Below are 26,081 nucleotides of genomic sequence, written 5' to 3'. Positions count from 1 at the left end.
AATTCTGTATTAAATATTTCCAAACCTCCTATTGTGTGATTGTGTTCCATTACCTAAAACGGTCTGAACTGCAAAACTGGATAGTCGCCTATATCTATTTAAGATTCTATATAGTTGTTGCAATGAAATAAAAGGACTCAATAAATGAGTGAAAATATTTCATTACTTATTTATTAACACAATGTAATGATTATATATAATTGTTTCGTTTTGTTCAATATCATAACACTTAAAAACTGTGCAAAATTCAACAGAAATGCACACCTTTTAGGATACTGCAGAAACAAGTTCAGCTCATTTACCAGTAGGTGCATGTGCACATACACACATATATGTAACAATAAATGCATTCCACTCAAAATTCCAAAGATCCATGAATATATTCTTGAGTATGTCATACTTGCTGGTGCACTGTTTTGGACTAAACATTGCAGGTGATCACAGTTATTTTTGAGGTGGTTTAAGAATCACTAAATGTTTATTCATTCAAAATGCAGTGTCTGTTCTCACTCAAGGATGAAGGGGATGCAATATAACTGAAGAAGGTGGACAAATGGTAGTTGTAACAAAGTGCTTGTTTATAAATTGTGACTTCCACAATCAGTATATAAAGTGATATATAAAAAAATATATTGAACAAGCCAAATGGTTTTAATTTTCAAGGGCTGTTGCTGGTCTTTAATGCATAAATTTAGGGTTGAAATAATCCATGAACTGGAATAACAGGAAACATTATTATATAGTGATGACCCCAATAAATATTAAGATGTGGCTACTTTTAAAACATCTTTTTCTTAACTGCTGTGTATCTCTCCATGTACTTATCATACCCCTCAGCTTCAGCCAAACTTTTCATGTCAAACAGATTTCCATCAAGGGCCAGAACAGATATTTTAGAATCTGTCAATATTCTTGGGCAAATAGAAGCCAGCTGAAGACAGTTTTCTTCTAACCTCAAAGTTTTCAATCGAGGACAGTTAGCAATATCTTCAGACAATACTGACACTTCATTCTGATTAAGATTCAATTCTGTCACATGTATATCAGACACACCTGTAGGAACATCAGTTATCTTATTTTTCGATAAATCCAGCACATCCAAATGTCTGAGACCACACAACATTAGTGGAAACTTTGTAATTTGATTGTCACTTAAGTAAACTTGCTTTAAGTTTGACAGGTTTGACAATGTGTGTGGCAGAACTGTCAGCTTGTTTGTACACACAGATAGACTCTCTAGTTTACTGAGATCTCCAACTGATTCAGGTAATGATGTCAACCTGTTATGATTAACATTTAAATGTTTGAGCAACTTAAAAGACCCTATTTCATCTGGAAATGTTGTGAACTTGTTCTCTGACAAGTCGAGAGTTCTGAGGAGTGGCTCTAGTTGCTTCAGATCTGTTGGAAATTCAGTTAGCTTCTTCTGTGATATTTTAAGTACGCCTGTCTTCTTAGCAGTTTCATAGTGTTGCTTAAGAACTGAATTTCCCATAACTGTAAAGTGACAACAATGAAATCTGAATTACAACTCATCATATTCCATATTAAGAGTATATCAATATATTTCTACTAGAAATAATTTACTATGTATTTAAATTACTACATATCTTTACACAAGAAATTCATATGACAATACATACTATTTCATTAAATCAAATATTGGTCTTATTAACCAAAAACTGCTGATGTCCAACTCCTGTCACCAACAGCTGTGGCTATCGTGGTGGAAAAAAGCAAGGTGTAGTCAAATGGAGGACGAAACTTAAACTGAACTGTACGTGACATCATCCCCGACATTAGCGCGCATTTTAAAATTTAGGCCAAATTTGAAAAGTCATATTATCGCAGAGGGTCTAAAAGACCCATTCCTATTATTAAAGAAGTAAGGGTTAAGAATTCTATGCATGTTCTCAAAAGTATTAATATATTGCATGAGCGCTATTCAAATACAGAATACACGTGCGTACTAAAACAGTACAGTAAAAGTAATGTCTTGGAACCAGTGATAAAATATAATTTATTTATATTCCATAGACCCTTCATAGGCACAAGCCATCTTCAGACTCACCGCCGTGAAAACCTCAAATCCTACTTCTTTTTTATATTGTTTTCAGATGAAGGTTATCTCTTTATCTTGTACTTATATTGCGGATATCTAAGTTTGTTTTAAAATTTTCTATGTTGTCCGTTACAAATGATAATAAACAGATCAAGAATTCGCTGGCTAATGGAAAAATATTACATTTATTTAATAATTCTCTACACGAGGATCTCCTTTTAGAGCCTGCCATTATTCTGATGATTTTCTACTGGATGCCTGTCTGCATGTAATAACTCGAGCACCCCTACACGAATTATCATGAAACTTTATAACGCGGAATTTTACTGAAATTTGAAACATTCCAATTTTGAGAAAAATCGAACAATAATAACATTTGGCATTTTCCAAAAGACCTACACAAGTTTCTGAAGTCACCTCAAGCACTCTGCGAGGTTGCAATCGCGCATAAAACACTATTACATCGTCATTGGCACATCACTTTCTATCATACAAGGAACACAACGCTGACAGAAAAACAAAAGTGTTGAAGACGGCCGCGCTGAAGTACGTCAGCTAGTAGGTGGTGCGAAATGTGCATGAACACACATTAACTTCTACCACCACGGCGGCTACTAGACGTTTGATGTTTCATTCAATAATTTACCGAATGATGGCGCGACAGTAGGTATACAGAAAAGATGGTTGACAACCGTGAGTGTGTTTAATAAATAAAGACAGTAGAATGTGATGGTGTGGTTATGTTTAGAGAAAACATAAGCAGCCTGGTGGTACAAAAGGGAGTCCAGTTATGTCAGCAACACCAAAAACTGATAGAAATGCTCCAGGTAGGTAATATGATTTCCAACCCCACCTTACCGAGCATTCATTAAGGCCCTTAGCAGCCACTAAATCAGAGAAACATTTAACACATAAATATTTCTAATATCGTAAAGTAAAGCTGTCCCACTATACGTTATGTAGGCGCTTGGGGGGAGAGATTTATAGCTCGTACTCATTCTTGACCTCGGCATTAGATGGGGGTGAGTGGTCAGCATCACGCCTCGGCCGCGCTTTACCCCCGGGAAAGGACCCTGGTACCTATTGGATAGGAGGCTGGGTGGGCCTCAGAGCCGGTCTGGACGCAGAAGTTAGAGAAACATTTCTCTGCCCCCGTCGGGGTTCGAACTCCTGTCGTCCAGCCCATAGCCAGTCACTATACTGGCTGACTACCCCGGCTCATAATACTAATATCGTATGTCACCTAACTCCATTCCGATTACAATGGCCGTGCGGTCTAAGATGCTGGTCTTAGCCGTTCATGTACTGGAATAGTGAGTTTGAATCCTGCTTGAGGCATGGATGTTTGTCCCCATTTTTTATATATTGTTCTGCCCTGTGGAGATAGAGACCTTGCATCAGAATGATCTACTGTCCAAGGAGACATACCAAATGCTGATTGGATTTATAATGTCAAAAGTATTTCTGAATCAGAACAGGCCATAAAGTTTAATCGGTAAAGGATGAAGAAGAACAAACTACGTGAAGCATAATGCATCTCCACCTTTTACAGAATCTGAAATTTTCTTTACCATGTTCACAAGAATTCACTATACAAATCCAATCCCAACCTTCATATCCTGTTTGTTTACCCTTCCATCTAAGCCTGGGTATCCAAAGTTTCTCTTTCCTTCATATCTTTCAGCAAACATTTTGTATGCATTTCTCATCTGTTCCATGTGTTCTAAATATGTGGCACATCTAATTATTCTTGATTTTATGGAAAATGTGACTTATGAAGCCCTTTATTACACTTCTGTTATGTTTTCCCTCTTAGGTCCAAATGTTATTCTCAGCACCTGAAACACAATCTGCTTTTCTCTAGAGTTCAAGTTTCACACTCATACAAGATACTAAAGTGTATTTCAGTCTTCTGTTTCTATAGGAAACAGGAAGAAAAATTGACAGTGGAACCACGGTTCCGGAGAATCTGACGTAAATATGTCTTTGTATTTAAATTATATTTAGGTAATAAATATATATATTATATATTCCCTCATACACAGTGCGTTAGTTTGCGGCTTACAGTTTCTATATTCCCTCATATGTTCAGCATTAGTTTTTGGTATTTTTTTGGGAACTTCAGGTTCATTATTTAATACTTTAATACTCATAATCTGTGGATTGGTTCTGGTCCATATTAATATTAATTATACTGACAAATATTTCACAGAAAGAATCAGACAATCAGAAAGACAGGGACTGAAAGTTTGATTAACGTGCTTGCTTCCATACAGTATGATGAATTATGAAAATTAAAATGACAGAACTCATATACAGTATTATATACCATTCATATTTACTTAAACACCAATATTGCTGCTATTTATGCTTGGAAGGATTGACTGTATTTGATTTTATGATCTACACATCCTTTCTTGCAGTCAACGACTATTCCATCTATGGCCTCCTCTCTTACAGTCCCACTATTGGTCAGACTGCAGCATCGTGTGTTACAGATCAGCTTTGGTCCTCCTACAGCATGCTCATTTAAGTATTCCATGAGAGGAAAGTTGTTGGTGTAGAATAATAAGATGAATACAATATGAAAGCACAAAATGAAGTGTTTAAACCTTTGACAGTCAACAGAATACACTTTATACTGTTTATACTTCCTGTTTAAGGCACATATTTGCATTGTATCATTTACCCAAGTACCCAGGAGTCTGTGCAATAGGCTGCGAAACACCCAAATTAATTCTTTCAATAAGTCGGTACAGGTACACTTTTTCTAAAGGTGACATTATAAAGTCTTACATGTATTACGTTTCCTTTTGGAAGTCTTCTGTACTTGTCCTGAGTTTGATTCCATGCGCTGAATGCATGAAGTGATGTTTATGTGATACAGCAGTGGTAACTAATAGAACAAGAGTCAGCAGGAATATGTATTTTTAAGTCTGTCATATTACATTATAATTGTATCATTTCAGTGCAGTGTAAGAAAAGTCCAGATGTGAGAAGTGTGAGTTAAATGGGTGTCAAGAAATGATACAGTACTATAAACTCTTATCGTGACCGAGCAACAAGATCATAAGGAGAAGCTGAGAAAGCATTATGGAAGGATTTTATATGTATATTAGTGTAAAGCCTGTTGAAATGAAGCGCGGCATGATTTTTTTTTTGTGTATTCATCTCTTACCCTCTTTATGTTTTATTTCTTTCCTTTTGTGCCTTTGTCTCCTTCCAAACGTTCTTCCATATTCCTTTCCTATCCCTTTCAACTTATAACAATGAAAAATATCAGCTGATTGTTACTAAAAGTACCGAAACATTGGGAACCACCTACAAGACAACAGGACATTACCACTCCGAAGATAGTTGACATCTTCACAGCCATCAGAACCTCAATCTCAGATACTTCTAAAAGCTATCTAATGATAACACCATTTTTAAAGTAAAACATTCTACCATCTCATGCAATTAATAAGAACGTCAGGCTTCTGAGAGTTCAATCTGCCATCTGGCTTAATTACGATCACACAAATATATAATGCACCAAGCTGGTTGCACCATGTGCCAACTGCTTCATATTTCGCTGTATTAGGTTTGTAATTGAAAAGTTTTCATGTGATTGGCCACCAACTACTGAGCTTTCTGTTTTTACAGCCATTTCTGTGGTGTTATGGAAAAGAGGGCTAAATCACTAAACATTACTTTCCAGGAGAATAGACTACTGTAGATGTCTGTCCAGTATTGTAGTTACTTAACTACTTGTTTCGTCATGTCACTGAATTGAAAACATTGCCCGTAGTGACATTATTCAGTTTTTGTTTGATCCTTTTAATAAGGAGAATTTTGCGATGAGGCTACATATTTTTGGCCAGATTTGGATGTAACCCTCTTTTCTGTATCTTTGTAGGCTTGATCTGATTCCCTGCATCATGGGACAAGAACCTCCCGTATGCAGTGATTCTCGTTATACGCGCTTTCGCACATCCGCGTCTTTATTTGGGTATTGTGAGAAACGTTAATATCTTACCCGCGGTCACAGTAGAACGTTTCCCTATTTACGAATTTTCATTACATGTGGCGATCCCCAGGAACGCAACTCCCGCGTATAACGAGAGTCACCTGTACCCTATTAGTCGTACATGTTACGCTGATTTTGGATCAGAAATTCTGTTCTGTGCTAACAAACACGAAATTAATCCACTTATTTATATAGCAACTGTGAATTCAAGATTAACAACATCTGAATAAATTATTAATATTTTATGTTTGTAGAAGGCTTACGTGTTTTTTCACCGGTATTTAGCGTGTTTAACTTTCTGTCCGGCAGAGCACGCTTAAGCACGCACACGTTACATGGATTAAAAACTTAAACCTAGAAGAGTGATACAGTTGCTCCCATAACATTTAACCATCATGGATGTGAAACTATGACTCTGAGCACAAAGAGAAGAACAGAGGCTTAATGAGCTTCAGAACAAATTGCTAAGAATAATATCTGCATTTAATAGAAGACGACGGAGAACGTTACTTCGTGAGGGCTTCATAATTTATGCTCTTTACTTGGTCCTTGTATGGAGAAGTTTAGGTGGGCAAGGTATGAAGCAGGCTTGGGGAAACAACACTAAAGTTATTCATGGGCAATAATACCCACCTAAGGAAATTTGCAAAAGAAATATGCGTATAGAAAGTGTGTTTTAATGAAAAATAATACGTCCATATGGCCTTCCTTCTGGAAAGTTGATTGGGAGGAACTGCATTCATGTTTTAAAATGGATAAGCAATTACTAAAATGGACAGCGGTCTTCATTTAATGCCGGGCCTTATTACCCGCGGATATCTTTACAAAAATTGGGTTCGAGAACCTTATGAAAGTCTCAGGTATAGACTAGAAAAATATTAAATCATATCTTAGACAAGAAGTTTGTGATCATGCAGGAGAATACGAACAATCGCCTCAGCACTTGCCATCCCTCCGGGTCTCTGCTGAGTGTCCTGGGTCTTTGAGACCGTGCAGTGAGACTGACATCGTCTGGTGTCAAGGTTTGACGATGAGCCCGGAGAACCTCAATCGTAACGTAGTTCCTGCAGGCAAATACTGGGACGGTACTTTAAAATAATCCACGACCGATTTCGTCGACACAACTTCTAAATACCACAGTTGCAATCATTATGCTATCTGCTGTGTGTGGCCTTGCAAATAATGTACTGGGGTGGTCCGGCACGCAGTTCTAGGTTGAAAGAAACGAGCATGCCTCATGAAACGAGGTCGTTCACGTTGCTAATTAATGATAACTTACACTTTCGAATGCGGGAAGGACGTGATCGTCAGCTACGTTTGCTCACGCTCGACGCAACCGTGCTTACGAGTGTCAGGGCGGCGCTCCGTTCACTTGGACCACAGCAGTGTTCATGTCAACCGTGGCAGCCGGACTAGCACTTTGAAAAAAAAGCTTTTTAATTTACTTTCATCGTTTTATGGTACCCCATACTCTTGAAGACAGCAGTATCGATCAGATGAAAGGCAGATCCAACCAGCCAGGCGTTGTTAGCGAGCTATTTGCTCGCCTCGAGCGATCAGTTGTGTTCCAGTGTGTGGGGTAGTAACGAATCACGAGAGCAAGACAGAATACTCTTGTGTTGTTTTTTTCGATGAAAGCTCCTCCCCTGGTATATAACCTGTGAAGTTGATACAGCATAATCTGTAGGTCTAAGCCAGCGCTGTTCAGAGACTTGCAGTGCGGACTGTACCTCGGCGAGTTTGTAGTTTTTTTATACCGTCAGTGGACGAGTGTTCGAAAGGTGGAATGCCGCCGAATGGAGACGGCTGCAATGTTGCGACCCGCTGCAGTCCGTTGCTAACAACACAAGCAATAATGACATCAAGAACACATATCGAGAAGAATGTTTAAACTACTTGTATTCGTCACACGCTTTGGGTGCACATGTTCCTCGTTTCTCACGGGCGAAACTCCATCTGATGCCCCAACTCAACAATTTGGCAATTTTACCAAAACAATACTTCAAGGAATTGGCCCAGGTACTGTGGTCATACAGTGCGCAGCAGGACATGGTTTATTTATCTAACAACTTGGCGCGATTTGAAGGACCCCCCCCCCCCCCGGACTGGAAGAATTTCATTTTGGGGGCACCATCCCATCGAAACAGGGTTAATTCTGCGTGTTATTATTCTTGTTCGTTGCCATATTTATAATTTCAGTAGAACCATAGCGTTGCTGCTGCCATCGGCAAACCAATTGAAATGAATTTGAATTCGTCACCATGTTTTGTTATGTTTCCTTGACCCAGTATTGCCAAGGAGACCGCTATATTTTATCACATTTCTCTAAAGCGGCTTATCGCACCTGGGACCTCAAACATTTGTGCCACTTAATTCTTAACGTTAGTCTCGAATATTTTCTCGCATTGCTACTGTCGTGAAAAACCGACCTTGTGATTTTAGGTGTCCCTAGGGCCCCGATATTTGGGTTTACGTAGAGCAGTTTACATAAAGGCTGAAACACAAATCAACGGTATTCTGCAAAACTACTCTAGCTATTCTGAGTACATGTGTAATTAAAATAAAAGAAAATCCGAAATAATGCTCGACACAATATAATTATGTGCCATGTGGGGTGATACGTATATTATTCGACTGACATGAAGAATTTACAACGTCTAATCTAAATATTTAATGAGAGATATTTGCGACTAGAGACTTGGCAGCCCTGATGGGCCAAGTGTCGCAACAAAGGCACGTCACGGCTGTTGGGCCCAAAATAGCGTGGTTCTGTTCACTGCGACCAGTGTTGAGGGAAGCGCTCTACTGTTCACAAGGGGCTCGAAGCCATGCCCCAATACGATGACGGCTTTCTGGAACTACCAGAACGAGGCTGGCGCCGATACAAGGTTACGCAAGGTCACTCTACAAGACCCGTCACCCCGACGCTGCTCGCCGTGGCGACCCTCTGCGATGACCGGGAATCCGGCGAAGGTAGGACCGACATGTGCTGCCATCTTGCAGCACTGGAGAACGGCAAAATGGCTTCCCGATCTAAGCACTGGGACACGTATCTATCTATTCGCTTATCTCAGAATTCATATTCTGTCACCGATTTTCAGGTAAATAAATCAGACTCCAACATAAGCCGCAGGACATCCATAGGAAGACATCGTGTATTATGCAGTGCGATACTTTCTTAAAGATCAGTGTATTTCGGCTTTCTGTTATTGTCGTCCGAAATTTGAGTGCTATCGCTTTCATGGCGTGGTGTTTAGGCTTTGCCCCAGGGACTACAACGACAGGAGCGTACATGTTACTTCCGAGGTCAGTCTAGTACACCGGGTAAGCGCACGTGAGACTAACTCGATGTCCCTTAAAAGTCTCCACACAGGTGTTAGTTTAACAGAGAAGTCAGACATGAGATGGCTGATTCCAAGGGGTGAAAAATTGTCCCGCTAACGCGACGGAGAAGCTTGCGGGAAGAGGAAGTACAGGGCCTACTCATTCTTTGCCTAGACACTAGATGGGAGCGAGTGATCAGCGTCACGCCCCGCCGCGCTTTACCCCCGGGGAAGACGCCACGATGCCCATCGGGCAAGGGGGTGGGTGGGCGCAGAACCGATCTGGATGCAGAGGCTAAAAAAAAGAATTTCCCCCGCCGGGGATCGAACCTATTTCGTCTTGTTCGTGGTCTGATACAACACTGACCGAGCTTTCCGGCTCACCGTTGATGCCACTTAGAGAAAAAACATTCTGGAAAGCCAAACATTGTTCAGCAGTGTCAAAAGTAAGGGTTTGATTTTTATTAGAGACTGAGTAGTGTGAGTGCCAACCAGACGCCATTTTTTGGCTCCTGTCCGAAATAACACGCGCGCTTCGTAGTATTACGTCACGTCGTCCTCTCTTCTTGTTCTATAATGAGCGAGGTAGCAAGTATTGGCAACACTGATCACAAGTAAACGTTCTGGGATTTGAGCGGAATATTCAGTTTTGATATTGATCAAAGCATGTGGATCAAATTTGATCGAAATCTGTCCAACCAGAACCGTGTTGTCTCATGCGAACGGACAGACGATGATAATGAGTCTGTCAGGTTTTCCCCAGGCATTTTATATAAATGGCGACACAGTGGGGCAAACTTGATCATCCGACCCGGTTACGACTGCAGTTGCGATCTTCGCCAAGTCTTACATCTGTTATGATTTAACCATTTTTTAGTCAAGCCTTGGTCACTGAGAGATCTGATATCCGAGGATTCTTATAAAGCCACAATTACCCCTACCCACGAATAGTAAGTCTGCCAAGGAGCGTGGTCTGAGTACTGCAAGTGAGTGACCAGCTTCACGACGGGTCAATTTTATCCCGTGGAAGACCTCATTGGATGGCGGCGAAGAGAAACATTTCTTTTACTGGAAATCTAACAGTCGTTAATGGTTGAATCTAAAGTGTCTGGCCGTCTATGAAGTGACCTGTCGATTCACAGCTGTCATTATACGAAAGCAATCGTTTCGCTTTTCTTGTAACACTGAAATTTCATCTGCGGGCAAACGCCGATCCATTGATCACTGGTTGTGGGACACTGAACGCAGTGCACACCATGGCTTGGCTAGAAAATCCCGGCCTGGATTCCGTTGTGATGGCAGGCAAATGAACCGAAGAACAAACACATCCGAAGTTCTCTTCCTGCGAACACTTGGGCCATCTGCTTGAAATTCTGTTGTTTCCGTTCCCGGTTCGACTTGCTGTCTGCAATCCGCCTGTGCACGGCCGACGTTTTCCCCATTTCCTCCCAAAATTTGCGTCTAAAGGAGCAGGTCCTTACCAGGTTTTTTCCCAGGACCTCCCACTTCTCCCATTTTCCGCGTGCACTCCCTGTATGGCTGTCCTGAACTGTAATTACGTCACCGCGCGAAGTGACGTGGGACGCTACATATGACGACAGCGTGGGGCGGGGGCCCAGGAAGGCACTCTCCTCCTCCCAAGTAAAGTATCCGTGGTCTCCCGGTATCAGTAGAAGCATCGTTAGTGCTGGGTTTGAAGATAAACTTTTCGGTTCGTTGTGTGGACTTCCTGGTCTGAGTGTCTGTGGCCTGTCCCAGTATTTGGCCGAGCTCTCAGACTGAACGGCTGGCAGCGATGAAGTGTGGCCTCAGGTGGGTTGAGATTCACTACACAGAGAGACGTTGCTTATTTTAGAAATCTAAAAGCAGAGTGAGAAAATTAACCACGGATAATGCGACGTTTCGGCACTGGATATGAATACTCGTATTGTCGGGTAACAGACTGGCACAATATTCGTTGTTCAATCTCTTTATATTTACTTGTATCTTCCTCCCTCATTTTGTGACAAATTAATTGTAGTTCATTATAAACAAATTACAGTTGCAAGAAATAGAACAGATTCCAAAAACGTGCAAAGAATTAGGAGAACATAAGCGTGCTTAATTCTGAGATCTCTGCATGAGTCGAGTGAAACAAACGAAGTTACTTTTTGTCGAGTCTGTATCGAGCAATACTTTCAAAAAGTAGTCTGTATTCCGGTGTGGGGTACATGTATTTTCCAGGCGTGCTCCTGCTGTCCTGCGTAGAGTACCATACGGCTTATATCAAAGCTAATCACACAACGTAGTCTCAACCCCCCACCCCGCGTTTTCATAGGTATACAACATATTAGAGTAGATTAAAAATAAAAGTTGTAAATCTTAACGAGATTTATATTTTTGTTAAACATTGCCTTCGATTTGATCTTCACGTAAAATGCCCGTTGTTACATTTGATCGATATGTAAAAAAGTAAAATTCGCCCCATTAGTTTTAGTGTGAACTTCTAATGCCAAATTTAAACCATATCTGTTGAGTAGTTGCACTTATGTACAGAATTCATGGTACACTGGACAGTAAGCCAACCACTGCCATAAACTTTAAAGTAGTGATTCACAAGATACGGTCACCAATTATTTTCGTGAATGATGCAAGTTTCATTACAGTGTTGGCATTAATTGCATCAACGTGATTATATTTAACTCGAAACAATGATCTTTCACACATCCTGTGCCTGTGCATCTTGGAACTTCGGCATAGAAAAACGTAATTTAAAACAGAAAGCGATTACGACGGTAATTCTGCGACCAGGAATGCCGCAATGTGAAATCCTTAATTTGTTCATGAGAGGGGCCACCACGAACGCACTAACGCTACTTACAATAGATGCATCGCGGACGTCCTGTCACGAATTGGGCTGATGATTGATTAATGGCCATAAGGGAAAATGAGTAATGGAGGTAGATTTTAACACATTTGATTTTAATAGAGTTTAAACTCACTTCATGAATAAACATCGTGGCTGAACAGCTGGTAGTCGCTCATCTAGTCCAGAATTCCTGGTCTTTTATGGAACTCGGTTTAATTACTTGATATGAGAAATAAAGCACTGATTTGCTCCTTCATATTCTTGAAGGTACTCGATTACTTGTGATAGTAACATCTGTATATAATTTCCTCATTACAGATTTCCACTATCAAGAGACTGTTGACATACTGTCTTGAAACTCTCCTAGAGAGACCAACAGGAAAATCCATTTATAACTGTGTTTCGAGCTACGTCACACAGTTAACTTGATCAGCGAGACATTTGAATAAAGATAATTATAATCACTGTTGCAGCACATAACATATTTCTATTACAACATTTCTACAGTATCAACTGTATTAGTAATGTTTTTGAGTCCACTAACTTTCCTGAGCATGAAAATAAATAACACAATACTGAAATGTCAGGTGGGGAACAAGAACTGATCATATGACTTATGTTGGGAAAACACCTTGAAAAGCCACCATTTGGTAGATGAAATGGAAGTGATGAATGATACTGAGATGAATGCTGTGGGGATGTTAACTGACTTACTATTCTGACTTATATTGTAGTTTGTGTTAAACCTCTAAATTCTAAACATTATAATTACTTTAGGCATTGTCCACCATAATAAGATTTTCCAAACATGATGTTCTGGAAACCAGCAGTTTATGTGATAAAAGTACTGGTGTTGCAGAATCAGAAAGTAGCACCACACCGAACACAAAGCCACGTGGGGGAAAACTGGCACGGCGGGCCCGCTCTTTCAAGGAGGACTTCCTGGAGATCTTGTCACAAATGCGTTCTCCTGGTGGTGGAGGCGCACAGCGCTCTGGATCACCCCACTCCCCCAAGACCCGCACTGGCCACAAGGTTGCAAGTATTGATACAGTCGATGGATCCACGGAGAAGAACCCCCTACGAGATCTGGATCTGCACGTGAAACAGGTAACTAACCGTCAGTCTTATTCTTGCCTTAGTATGTATCTGTATATTGTCTGTAGCTAAAACTATATAGTGTTCAATAATAAGATTATTAATGAATAATGGATGTGGAAGGAAGCAGTAGTAGCCTAATTTGAGGCACTGTCCTGGCATTTGCTGGAGAGACTGTGGAAGACCACAGAGAATCTCAGTCATGATAGCTGGTCTCCAGGCCAAGGACCTGCCAAATATGAAGCAGAAGTGTTAAGCACTTGGCTGGTCCATTACATTTCTTTGGTGTGTCATTTCAGAATTATTGTTTTAAAACGGGGCTCTTATCTTTAATTTGGAGAGATGCGTATCAGATGGTGGAAATGACGATGTGTTTGAAACATCAGGAATACTGTGGCTATAAAGAATAACAAAAGGCTTTTTGAAGGGTAAATAATTGTGAACCTCTTTCATGGGAGTGAAGTGAAGACTTGCTTGACTTCAACAAGGTTCACAGTTTGTTCTGCATTCATAAAGTAATATGCATCTCTTACTGGGACAGGTGCAGTTTGCCCTGAAGCATTTCCATGATGTGGTAACGAAGAAAAAGTTGGAAATGTTACCGGGCAATGGCACAATAGTTCTGGAGACTGTGACAACAATTCATGGTGTGCTCAAATCGTATGTCCTCAATGAACAGAGGTGAGTGTGATGTTGAAGCTTGCTGTGCACATTGTGGGTGTGAGAGTATCACCTGTGCTTCAACTCAGCACTTAATCTTTCAGTTCCACACTGGTGTCTGCAACGAACAAGGTGTACCAGAGCCTTGCAAAGCTTATTAAGCTGTGTGATGATGTGCTGCTGCAGGGGGAGAAGGCTCTGGACAAGGAGAATGTCAGTGAGGTAATCCAGCTGTTGGAGGATGCTGTGCAGGTAAAAGTGGTTACAGTGGTTTGAGTATTCTTGGAGCTTTGGTTAGACATGTCTTTAACTAACTATTCTCTTTCAGAATCTTGTTTCACTAGCTCAAGATCAGATTGCAAACCGTGAGAGCAGCTGCAAGGCACTGATCAACAACAATCACCATGCGATGATAACGGATCGCACCTCCGCTTATGCAGCAGATCTTCCTCACCGCAGTTCTCTCCCCGACATTCCCCTAACCCCACGCGAACGACAAATCCTGGAGCAGACCTCTTCATCTTTGTTGGACAGGCATGGGCATGGTTCATTGCCACATTCACAGAGCTCTGAATCCATACTGAATGAAGTCAGTCCACCTCCCAAACCTCCACTTCCAGGAAGGTATGAAAATGCTGTTACTCAGACTGTGGTTTATTTATCAGCCATTCGTAAGTAGAACTTATGTACTGTAGTTGAGGTAAGAAAAGGAATCTATACCATGTTGCATGTTGAATGCTGACTTGTAAACAGATCATTTTGCTATTATATTCTCTGTTTTCATTAAAAAGTCACAGTAGTATTTATAGCAATATGCTTCTTCCATTTAACTTTCCAGAACTCACCACATATCTGACAGTTGTGATATACCCTGTGGTGAGCCACCCCCACTGCCACCCAAGCGGCGTAACCGCCCACTACATAATCACCAATCAGAGTTGCAGCAACTTCCAGGCGAGTTGGACACGTCAGCACAAGAGGACAGTGCTGCCAGCATGACAGACACACTCAACAGTAGCAGCAATACTAGTGGGGGAGGTCGAGTGTCCGGGCTCACAGCCAGCTTTGATCGCATCAGCCTGCGCAGTAAATCCCCAGAGGACACCTCATCACTATTGAGTGCTTCTGCTGGCAGTTTAGACTCGGTGCTGAACCACTCCCGTGAGGAAGAGGAGATACAGGTGCTGATGGACCCAACAGAGGAAGCTGACATCCTGACACAAAGTGAGTGTAACATGAAATAATTTCAGCCATTCTCATAATTTGACTGATACATCCTGATAAGTATTGTTTCTTGTGCAGGTTCAGCCATGAATATGAATGGCAGTTCATGTTGCTGCTGGGACAGTTCCTCAAGCACAACATCCACTGAACAAATGTCTGGTGTGGACAAAAATCCAGCATCTGTGTCTATTCCCCTTGGTCAGCACCCGGACTTGCAACAGCTGGACTCAAGCAGAAAGTCACCTCTGTTCAGCACAGATCTGCCCCCTATTGCCCCTGGCACAGTCCTAGGTAATAAATCCACAGGAATTCAGTGCTTATAATTTCTGTGCTAATTGTATAAATTTAAGTTAAACTGATAAAGAAGTATGTCATTCATTGTACATATTTATTATGCATCTCTTTCTGAAATCTTTACTTGAAATTCTGGGTGTGTACTGTAATCAGGGGCTACCTTTCCAGTACCTTCAGTCATTCAATCATTGATAAAAGCAATGTGTTGGTAGTCAGAAGTTCATTGGCCGTGATATAAAACAAGAAAGTAGCCAAACCATCAAGAATGCCTTTCATTTCCAATCCTGTTTCTTTCAGTTTCTTATGCAGTCTATAAAACATTCTCCTGCTTATACAGTAATAGAGTATTTAAAGAAATGTGATATTTCTGATACAGCATTACATACAATCTAGAATTTAATGGAATATCTGAAAATATAAAATTGAATTGTGCAAAGAAGATGCCTTTGCTGGAGGAAGATAGATATTTGTATGTTGATAGCTGGAAGGCCAAGCTGTAGTTAAATTGTTGAGGAAGCAATGTGTTAGTATTTTGAAATGATTCACTGACATGTTTGTGGTTAAAATGTGTGTGAATGAAGCATGTAGTAGTAGTAGTAGTGGAAGTGAGGAGTGACAGTAGGTACTGATGATGGTATTGCAACAAACGGTCTGTTTACATACACATATCAGTTCTTATATTGATGCAGAAAATGAATAAAACAAGTCAGCTCCTGATGAACAAAAACAGTGAATAATAATTAATTTTATATATAAGTCTTATAATAGCCGCAGTGACAAAATGAAAATATTACTAACATTTTTTCTCAAAAAGTGGAAGTCTGATAGTGAAATATTGTTTATGTAATTTCAGGGTTTGACACATCACTCGGCAAGCTTTCTTTTTCACATGCTGAATCAGGATTTGCATCAATGCATTCTCTACGCAGTTCAAGTCACAGCTACACGTCATCACAGCAGATTAGTTCCCGTTCATCACAGCAGATTAGTTCCCGTTCCTCACAGCAGAGTGCGGTATCATACAAGAGCACCGAATCAACTAGCAGCAAGTTTCGGCAGGTGCAGCACACCACTGCAGAGTCCAGTGTCACTATGATGCATATGCAGAAGACCATCTCATCTGAAACCCCCTCCCCCCACCACACAGAACACAGTGCTGACAGAGATGTGGTCAGGGGCATTTCTCCAGATGGCGACAGTGTGCCGAACGTCCCACCTGCCTTGCCACAAAAGACACAGTCAAAGCAGAAAAAAGACAGGCATTTGTCCACATATGACAATGTTCCATCAGATGAGCTTCATTCTAGTAGCCATCAAGAACAGCACGTCCTGAGTTGCAGCATGCACCAGTCACAGACCATTCAACACAACAGTTGCCGAAGCCCAGATGGAAAACCACCACCGCTACCACCAAAGAAGAAACACAGTGAGTGCCAGTTGAATTTATTTGTGTGTGTAAAGTGTGAAGTGTAGAGAGGCAGAGCCCATGCAACTGATGCCATCGCCATGCTCACATAGTTGTAACGTTTCTCATCTGGCTGTAACATTATGAAAGCTGTTGTGTGAATATGCATCATTGCATGGGGTGATGCCCATTATGACAGCTCACTATCAACTAACTGACTTGTCTTTGTTTCTCAGTGTTCCAATCAGTGGCTTACTCTGGTAAGTGACTGCGCTCCCTTCTTTCACTAGGACAAACCCTTTTATGTTATGTTTTTTTGTTCCCAGTGTTAATGTGAATAGTGCATTTTGTGTTAATTTGGTCCCATCCACATTGCCCAGTATCTTCACTGCGAAGGAAAAGAGCACTGTTTTTTGAATTTGCTTTTCATCAGCTGCATAGGTTATACAGCATTGACTGGGGTATGAGAGGATTATTATGAATGATGCATTATGATAGAATGTGGAAGGAAGCTGTTGTGGCCTATTTTAAGGCACTGTCACAGCATTTTCCTGGAGGGACTGTGGAAGACCACTGAAGAACAGCAGTCATAACAGCTGGTGTCTGGTCTGAGATTTAAACCTGGGACCTCCCAAATATAAACCAGGAGTGCTAATCTCTGTACTGGTGGTTGTGTTAAGACTGCTCCAGTCTAGCTGCTGATTTGCACTGTCCTTTTCCCAATGTAAGGAACATAGGACAAGCACGGTTCACTTCCTTTATTCCAGTGTGCTTCAAATTCCATTCTGTTTGATGTGATGCAGCATGTGACATAGTTGGGTGATTCTTTTTCTGTGCTGTATCCGGATTAAAATATCTAAAACAGTTCCACCATTTGCTTTGTATGATTGTGAACCATGTTCTCTTGTTGTGAGGGAAATCTGTTTTTGAAAACAATTTGTAAAGAAAAATACATGGATGTAAGACAGATGAAGAAAGTACATTATTGGAGGACCTTACTGAATAACGATATTTGTGATTTATACGCCTCATTTTGTGTTGTAAGGGAGTGAAATCAAAATAGTTATTATGGGATTGAAGCGTAGCTCATATGGGGGGAAACAAGAAACTATACAGAATTTTGGTTGAGAAATATCCTGAAAAGCATCCACTCAAAGATTGAGGTGGTAATATTACTTCTTGCAGAAATGTGAACTGGAGTCAAGTTCACACTGAATGCCTTGTTGTTGCAGTCATGGCATACATGGAGATATTTGGTAACTGTGCACATCCAAACACAAACGAGTTCTTGCGCCATTCGGTGCATACCTACAATCTGCTGCAGGCTGAGTGGCAGCAGCAGGAGATGTCACTGACATCCACACAGTCATGTTCCTTCTCCATGGTCTCATCTCAGAGTTCTGCGGTACTGCCAAGCAGGTCAGTGAGCTATGATCTGATTCACTTGAAGCTGATGACAACTACTTCTGCTTTAACTTGTACACATAGGTCTCTCTTGCATGGCCTGTAGCACTAGGCTTGGCAGTATTTCTAACTGTGTGTACAGGAACCACACTTCATTGTACACATTTATTTCAGTGTTGATTTGTCAAGTTCCTCTCTGAAGGAGATATCTGGACTGCCTCCTGCTCTGCCACCAAAACGCAGTCGGACATCCAGTGTAAAGTCGTCGGCAAGTCCTCCACCTACGTCACCTCCACCAAGGCCACAGCAGGATTTGAACCCCAAGTTGAACCACTTTCTAATAGATGGGGACACAGATCAGACAAGGTACTACTGAATGCATCTGTAAAATCAGTAGTAGCATTTCCAAGTCACAGGCCACAAATTATCACATCTGGGACCCTTTGAATGCTGACCTCTGGGCATGATAAACAAGAGTAGCATCATTTGGTATCCACATAACTTGTCCTTGAGAACTTGACAGTCACTTAACTGGTCAAAAACTAAATTGCACACAGAACATGGAAGCTTTATTACTGTGTTCACAAGAACCTGTTACAGGACCATATCTCAAGCCAGATTAATCTATTCCACACCCTATTTTAACATTATCCTCACATTGTACTACTAAATAGTTGGTGAGATGAATACTCAAAGCACAACAGCAGAAGTTCACAGACAATGATGATAACCCTCTCTGATAAAGCATTCCTGTTTCCTGCTCCCACCTCCACCAGACATGGATCTGAACCCAGAAATATTTTTGATTTGAGCTTTATCAATATGTAATGAAAACTGAAGCTTTTATTATTATTGTAGTCGGGAGGAGGTAAAGAAGCCAGCAGTTCAGAGGTTAGAATTGATTGCCCCTTCTGTCCTGGGGAACAACAGCACTCAAGCAAAACGAAGCGAAATGGAGCTGACGGATGAGAGCAACCCACTAGAACATTTGGACATCACAAAATATCTAGTCATCAAAAAGCCTGACGAAGAGGGTCCTGACATCCGTGGTGGTCATCCTGATGCGCTCATCATACATGCCACCAAAGCAAACAAGAATGGTGAGATTTCAGATTCTCATACTGACAAGCATGAAGGTGTTTTCTTCTGGGATGTTGCACCATGTTGTCTAGTAGATATTGACCAACATTTCAGAGGATTTTACTGCCTCCATCATATGAATGATGATGGAGGCAGTAAGCTCCTTTGAAATATTGGTCATTATTTACCTGACTACATGGCACAATAAGACAGCTATGTTCAAGAACAGTGAGTTGCAATTGTGAATGGATGTAATGCTATGGGAGTCACTTTATTACACACTGAATATTGAAATATATATTTTTTTTCTCTTTCATGCTTATGAAACTAAAGAGGAGAACGAGACAGGTATGACTTCAGCATCTGCACAGTTGATATGTTGGGCTATAGAACACCAGTAACATAAGCTGACATGATCCTGAGCCATTTCAGTTTGGTTTCCTCCCAACCTATTTCCCTAAAATCCTTTCCATCAGTCTTCCATGTAATCACTTTCAAAGCGTTTGGCCACAGAATAATCTTCATGCATTTATTTTCTCCATCTGAACTATACATGCTACCATTGCATCACATCTGCCTCATTTAGTTGCTCTGTAATTGGGATGTACAGGAAGTGATCATGATTTTCCAGATTTTCTGTACCAAGAGGCGTTCCTCACGACATACCGCACATTCCTCTCTCCACTGGATTTGATTCAGAAGCTGTGCCATAGACATGAACGGTTCAGCTGCTCGTCAGACATGGTGAAGCAGCGGGCAGCCCGAGAAGCTTTCTCCCTTCTAGTCAGAGTAGTCAGTGACCTCACGTACGTGTGACATGTATTTGGGTACCCTAAGAGGTATTACAGGGTCATTCAGAAAAGTTAGCAGCTGTTTATAATTTAGTTGGGGTTGGCCTGGAATTACAGTTCTCTTCCTACAAGAATCCAGAAGAGGATTCAGCTGTAAATAGTGAATTATATCCTTAGCATAGACTGACATTATGAAGAATTGACCTGTTGGTGAGGCACTGTCACTGCATCATTTTTGTTTTATTTCTCTGGCATATTCAGTCTCTCTTTGCCATGATACACAACACACTCTTTATGTGTGGGAGTCCACCAAAGTCAGTAGTATTGAAATTGGCACATGGTAGAAAAGCATGCTTTAACTACCAAATGTGTTGTTGTGCAGGATGTCAGACCTGGACAACATGCTGCTGCAGGCACTGATGGACTTTGTGTACCAGCTGCTTTGTAGTGGAGACCTCACGATGGCCAAGGCTCTACGTGTCAAGATAATAGAGAAATGCAACACCAAGAGCTTGTACAGTGCTTCCAACATGCTGCTACCATCTCTTAACATCTACACTCGGTAACCAGTCACATAGTTTTGTCTTGTGACTCGTGATTTGCGAGAACTGTCATAAAATGACAAATCTTTGTCTGTTCAGGCAAGCCTCACTGCTGGACTTCAAGTCTGAACAGATAGCCGAACAGATGACACTGTTGGATGCTGAACTCTTCATGAAAATTGAGATTCCCGAGGTTCTGATCTGGGCCCAGGAACAAAATGAAGAGCGTAGTCCCAACCTGACGCGCTTCACAGAGCATTTCAACAAGATGTCCTATTGGTGAGAAGACCAACCAAGTGTACAGGCCACAAATACTTTCTTCCACTTTCATTGTATCAGCTATCGTTTCCAGAAGACTGAAGATTAAAACATGTAAACCATAACTTTACGTATCTGAGATCAGATACTTTCATGGTAAAGACATCTGTAGGTCTCTCAGTATAAGGGGCAAACAAAAATTGAGAACAAGTGCTGAGGAAAATACATAAAACCCCTATTTAATATATATTCACACGACAAGCTTTTTTGTACATTCAATTGAGGAAAACTTCAAATAGCGGTGCAAAGTGAAGCTTAAAATTACTGTTAAACTTCATTAAAGTAAGAATAAGTCACTGATCCTTATTTATTTAACAAAATATATAAACAGCAGTACAAATTATATACACAAGAAATATATCAGTTATTTATGATATGAAGCTTTCACAGTGACCAAGTATAATGAATTCTTCTCAGGGCACCAGCCATGTAAGCCTTGTCCTTAAGGTACTGAAGGTGGTTCTCGAAACGGTGTTTTCTCTATTAAACTACCTTACAAGGCCAGTAGCCTGAAAAGAATTTATTATATCAGTTATTGCAAACACTAATTTCATTCACTATACTATAAATCAAAATAAGATGTTCTGTAATATGAATTTCCAAACATGAGATACTATAATGTTCCCAATATTTAATTTATTTTAATATAAATATAAATCTCACTTCAAGGTGAACACTAAGGTCTGAGAATTTTAACTTGTATGAACAGGACAGGGTCTAGTGGCATGCTTTCTTGCAGAGTTATAGATTGTTAAAGCAAGTATTACATATAGTTCCCAGTGGGCTTTAGTCTGTAACAGCATCTGCTTGTGAAAGATGTGTCTTGGGATTAGTCAGTTAATCATTTTGTTGCTGTAGTTCGTGACGTCTGTCGTACATTTCAGGGCAAGGTCAAGGATTCTGGAGCAGAATGAAGCCAAGGACCGGGAGCGCTACGTGGTGAAGTTCATTAAGATCATGAAACATCTGCGTAAAATTAACAACTTCAACTCGTATCTGGCATTACTCTCCGCACTTGATTCAGCCCCAATACGGCGTCTGGAGTGGCAGAAGCAGATCACAGAGGGGCTCAAGGAATACTGCGCTCTCATCGACAGCTCATCCAGTTTCCGAGCCTACAGACAGGCACTGGCAGAGACACAACCCCCCTGTATACCTTACATGTGAGTGTCTTGTATTGGCCATTATTGAATCATGTTGTAACTTTCCAAGATATAAATACCTAATGTTCCATCCATAGTTAAGAGCTCTGCAGTGTGTTGAACCACCACAAAAGGGTTCCTACTGTGTCTGAGAGACTGTCTCAAAAGAACTTGTTGGAATATACCAGTACACCTGATCCTTGTAAGAAGAAAATTTCAATGAGCATATGTGTTTCAGAGGCCTGGTGCTGCAAGACCTTACATTCGTTCACATTGGAAACAATGACCTGCTGCCAGAGGGCTCCATCAACTTCTCGAAACGCTGGCAGCAGTTTAACATTGTTGAGAACATGAAGAGGTTCAAGAAAGGGCAAGTACCTCATTACTCTGTGTCAGGATGCAAATCTGCACAAGGGGTCAGGTGGAAGGGATAGTTTACTTGCAGGTGTGGGAAATGGATGCTGCTATTTAGTTCAGAATATGTATAAATGTTCATTATTAAATCACATAAAACTTATTCTTCTTATAGTTTTGTGATGTCTCTCAGAAGGAATAATGATTGAAGATATCTGAGAATTAAGTTCTGAAAAGAATATGTAGACAGACATAAGAAACATGAAGTGGCTTCATGGTAAGATAATATTAAAATAGATCATAGAGAAACAGGATGTGAGATGTGAACTGATTTGAGGTGACTAAAGGTGATAATTCAATGGTGAATTTTTAGGCAGTGATTATGGAACCTTTGGATCCATAACAACAGGAGATTTGTTAATCAGATGAATGACTATTAGCTGCTGAAGGAAGACTTACTAGTATTGTAATTAACCATTTGCTTCTCTTGCAGAACATACTCGTTCAAGAAGCATGAGCGCATTATTGCCTTCTTCAACAACTTTGATGAGTTCCTGTGTGAGGAGGCAATGTGGCAGATATCGGAATCCATCAAGCCAAGGGGTGGGAAGAAGGCACAGTAGTGATGGAAGTGATATTACTGATAGGGGTTGGACAGGAAAACCGGGTCATAAATTTACACACTTGGAAATGAGATGGTGCTGATGCCATGGGACAATCATTCTGAAACAGTACTTTAAGTCTGAGCCTAGGGCTACATACTATGCATTTTTAAAAATTAATAATGTTTTGAGGAGAAACATCTTGTGCCCAAGAAAAAAAGCAGAACATATCAAAAATCAAATAGTTTAAGGACTGTGTCATCTTTTGATATGTATTATGAATTATATCCAATAGAACATAAGCGTGTAAGTATAATCGAGATTGGATGATGGCAGTTTTCATTAGCAGGGTTGCTGTACTTGCAAAGAAATAATTTGCTCTTTTGCTGCATAATTTTTGGTAGTACAAACACCTTAGTTGTGTAAAAGTATTTGAAATGTTTTTTTAAATTTAATTTTTTAGACTACTTTCTGTGTTAACATGAACTCTAAAGTTCATAATCTGCAAATAAGTTTACTAATATAATCCTCAGCAACATATATAATGGAAAAGAAGCCATGGCTACAAGTTGGTACAACCTGAAAAACAAAGATGTACCTGTGACATCTTATGGAATTTTTTTTAAGATTGCTGTCTTCTGGGTTGTTGCGCCATGTAGTCTGGTAGATGTCCACCAAGGGAAGGTTTACATCTACCAGACTACATGGCTCAAAAACCCAGAAGACAGCAATCTTCAGACTCACCACTGTGAAAACTTCAAATCCTATGGAATTTTGTTTAATATAGGCAAAAGCTTTCATATATTAAGAACAGATGTCCTAACCACCCAGCAAAAGACTGCTGTGTAAATGCAAGATCTGCAAGTCTGTGAAGTTTGAACTTGTAATAAGGTCACATCCATCTTGCATTACTGCACGCTCCTCAGTAAAAGAGTTAAATGGATAATGATTTCCAGTGTAACATAAGAATACAGTCAGTATTTTCTTGGCTCCAAGTGTATGTGATACTATGTCTCCCTGCATTTGACTTATTGAAAGACCAAAAAGTACTCCTTAAATGATATGGAAAGGGCTTATTTGATCCAGTATTATGTTGGGACAGATGCTGGAGTTTTGAATTCCATAAGCATCTCACCACCAGAGTGGAAACCATCCTCTGGAAGCACATTTCATTTTGTTGTACTGAATAAGTCCACTCTTCTGCACAATGAATGAGTGCAACGAACACTCCGTGTGTCCATGTAGGTATCTGTAGTAACATGCCAGTGTATCCTGTAGGCCTAATTTATAGACTTTCATTTTGATGATGAACTTTATTTTTGTTATACATATTGTTTTGATTTCAGTATTTTATATCACATTGTATGTTGCAAAGTTGGTATTTATCTATTTTATATTCATTTAATTTTGATCTGCATGTAGATGTGCCATATGTGTGTGTATGTGTGTGCATTTGTAGATGCTTCTTCATGTTAAACAGTTGGGTTCATGTGGCTCAGAGTTTGAAGCATATCAGTAAAGCAGCTGTGGGATGCCTGTACATTCCAGCCGTTGATTATGTATCTGTTATATTGCATGTTCCTTATGTGTACAATATTCTTGGCATTAATAATAGGTAACTTTTAACTGCAGTGTCAACATGTTCATTACATGTCCACATTTTTTACCTTGTGAACTAGGGTTAGTAATATCATGCACCGAAATTGTTGTCACTGGTCGTCCATTTTTTATTTCCTCGAAGGTTACATTGATGCTACTTTCAATGTTGGTGCAGTTAAGTACAGAATTTCAGTGAGTACTTTCTGGCTTTATTATATGTACATATGACCATAATAATTTTTGTAATAAGTGAAGGAGGCAATGATAGTTTGTAGAGGTCTTCTGTAAATGTTAGTGATCACAACTTTATACAATTTCTCACCCTTTTCCCTCCTGTTATAATAAAATACACCAGGAATCTGCTACATGATGTGAAATGAGATTGTAATTTTAAGAAAGAAACAAAGGATTAGTTTCTCTACTGTAGTAGTTAAAATACAAGATTTTGTTTTGTTACAAGTAATTTAGTCAATAGAAATCTTGACCATGCTTTTGACCAATCCTGTCAGCCATAATGCATGCAAGGAAGTATAAGCAAAGCCTACATATTATCTCTACACATTGAAAGCTAAAGAGGTAGTAGTCAGCTTCAGGCATATCCCCCAGGACCTGTTAGACAGAAGACTGTCTGGATTAGAGAGCCAATCTGGACACAGTGGTGCCAGAAGCTGACGGTAAAGTAAATAGTAGTAAACAGGAAAATTAAACAAGTCATGTTATAATCAGTTACTATAGATTCAAATGAGGAGGAGGGAAGATAGTGCAATTACACATGTATGAAATGTATCCATATAGTGTTCAGGTGGAATACCATAAATCAATCCTATCTTCCCAGTTCTGATTTGTTCAAGCAAGAACTGTTTTATTCTCAGTCTCCTGATGCTTCAGTGTATTTCTGATGGAGACATGTATTGAACCTAACTGCGCAGAGGGGTGTCCAGTATGTCTTATTTGATTTAATATTTCTTATGGACAATGTTAATTTGCTGTATAAATGGTTGTACAAAATAACTCTGTTTCTTATGGTTAAGCATCAATTTTTCTTTGTTACTGTACATTTTCATTTGCATCTTTTGCTGTATAATACTGTATAATATATTTTTGTAACTTATTGTTGTGTAATTACACTTTTGTTATATGAAGAAATTTTTTGTAATGCGTGCCAGATGAATATACAATGTATGAACTGCCTCATGATTTTGAATGTTCCCCTGGATTCACTGACTCATTACCGCACAAAGCAATTCTGACCTTCGTAATATGATGTCTGGGACATAATCAACAGGGACACGTAGGACACTATAAAACAAAAATTTAGAGGGACTG

General features: G+C 40.1%; 2 protein-coding genes and 1 long non-coding RNA gene across 5 annotated transcripts; 2 read left to right on the top strand and 1 right to left on the bottom strand.

Annotated features, from left to right (window-relative positions):
* Positions 1-153: 153 nt before the first annotated feature.
* Positions 154-2,585, bottom strand: LOC110838974 (leucine-rich repeat-containing protein 57). 2 transcript variants are annotated; one of them, XM_022082696.2, is made up of 2 exons: positions 2,462-2,585; positions 154-1,497 (listed from the first exon to the last, which is right to left on the bottom strand). In XM_022082696.2, the coding sequence occupies exon 2, from the start codon at positions 1,493-1,495 to the stop codon at positions 779-781; it is 717 nt and encodes a 238-aa protein (XP_021938388.1). In that variant the 5' UTR covers positions 1,496-1,497; positions 2,462-2,585; the 3' UTR covers positions 154-778. The 2 variants fall into 2 exon arrangements, with proteins under 2 accessions (XP_021938388.1, XP_021938387.1); XM_022082695.2 differs by lacking the exon at positions 2,462-2,585 and adding an exon at positions 1,644-1,776.
* Positions 2,586-2,681: 96 nt separating this feature from the next.
* LOC110838975 (uncharacterized) lies at positions 2,682-5,219 on the top strand. Its single transcript, XR_015536202.1, has 2 exons — positions 2,682-2,889; positions 5,032-5,219. It is a non-coding gene; the product is annotated as an uncharacterized LOC110838975 (long non-coding RNA).
* Positions 5,220-8,662: 3,443 nt separating this feature from the next.
* C3G (C3G guanyl-nucleotide exchange factor) lies at positions 8,663-25,945 on the top strand. Of its 2 annotated transcripts, XM_022082693.2 has the most exons (18): positions 8,663-9,044; positions 13,102-13,352; positions 13,882-14,021; positions 14,105-14,252; positions 14,329-14,624; positions 14,839-15,224; positions 15,303-15,515; positions 16,372-16,944; positions 18,156-18,342; positions 18,502-18,693; positions 19,186-19,427; positions 19,741-19,755; positions 20,039-20,213; positions 20,581-20,760; positions 20,840-21,019; positions 21,943-22,221; positions 22,439-22,570; positions 23,048-25,945. In XM_022082693.2, exons 1-18 carry the CDS (start codon positions 8,900-8,902, stop codon positions 23,175-23,177), a joined length of 3,864 nt encoding a protein of 1,287 aa, XP_021938385.1. In that variant the 5' UTR covers positions 8,663-8,899; the 3' UTR covers positions 23,178-25,945. The 2 variants fall into 2 exon arrangements, with proteins under 2 accessions (XP_021938385.1, XP_021938386.1); XM_022082694.2 differs by lacking the exon at positions 19,741-19,755 and having other exon boundaries at positions 8,667-9,044.
* The last annotated feature ends 136 nt before the right edge of the window (positions 25,946-26,081 follow it).

This window comes from Zootermopsis nevadensis, unplaced genomic scaffold, assembly GCF_977971745.1.
Source record: "Zootermopsis nevadensis isolate Lab colony 2312 unplaced genomic scaffold, Znev_1.0 Znev_ptg000002l, whole genome shotgun sequence".
Taxonomy (NCBI): Eukaryota; Metazoa; Arthropoda; class Insecta; order Blattodea; family Termopsidae; genus Zootermopsis; species Zootermopsis nevadensis.
Note: the sequence above shows the minus strand (reverse complement) of the source record. Positions and strands in the feature narration are given on the sequence as shown.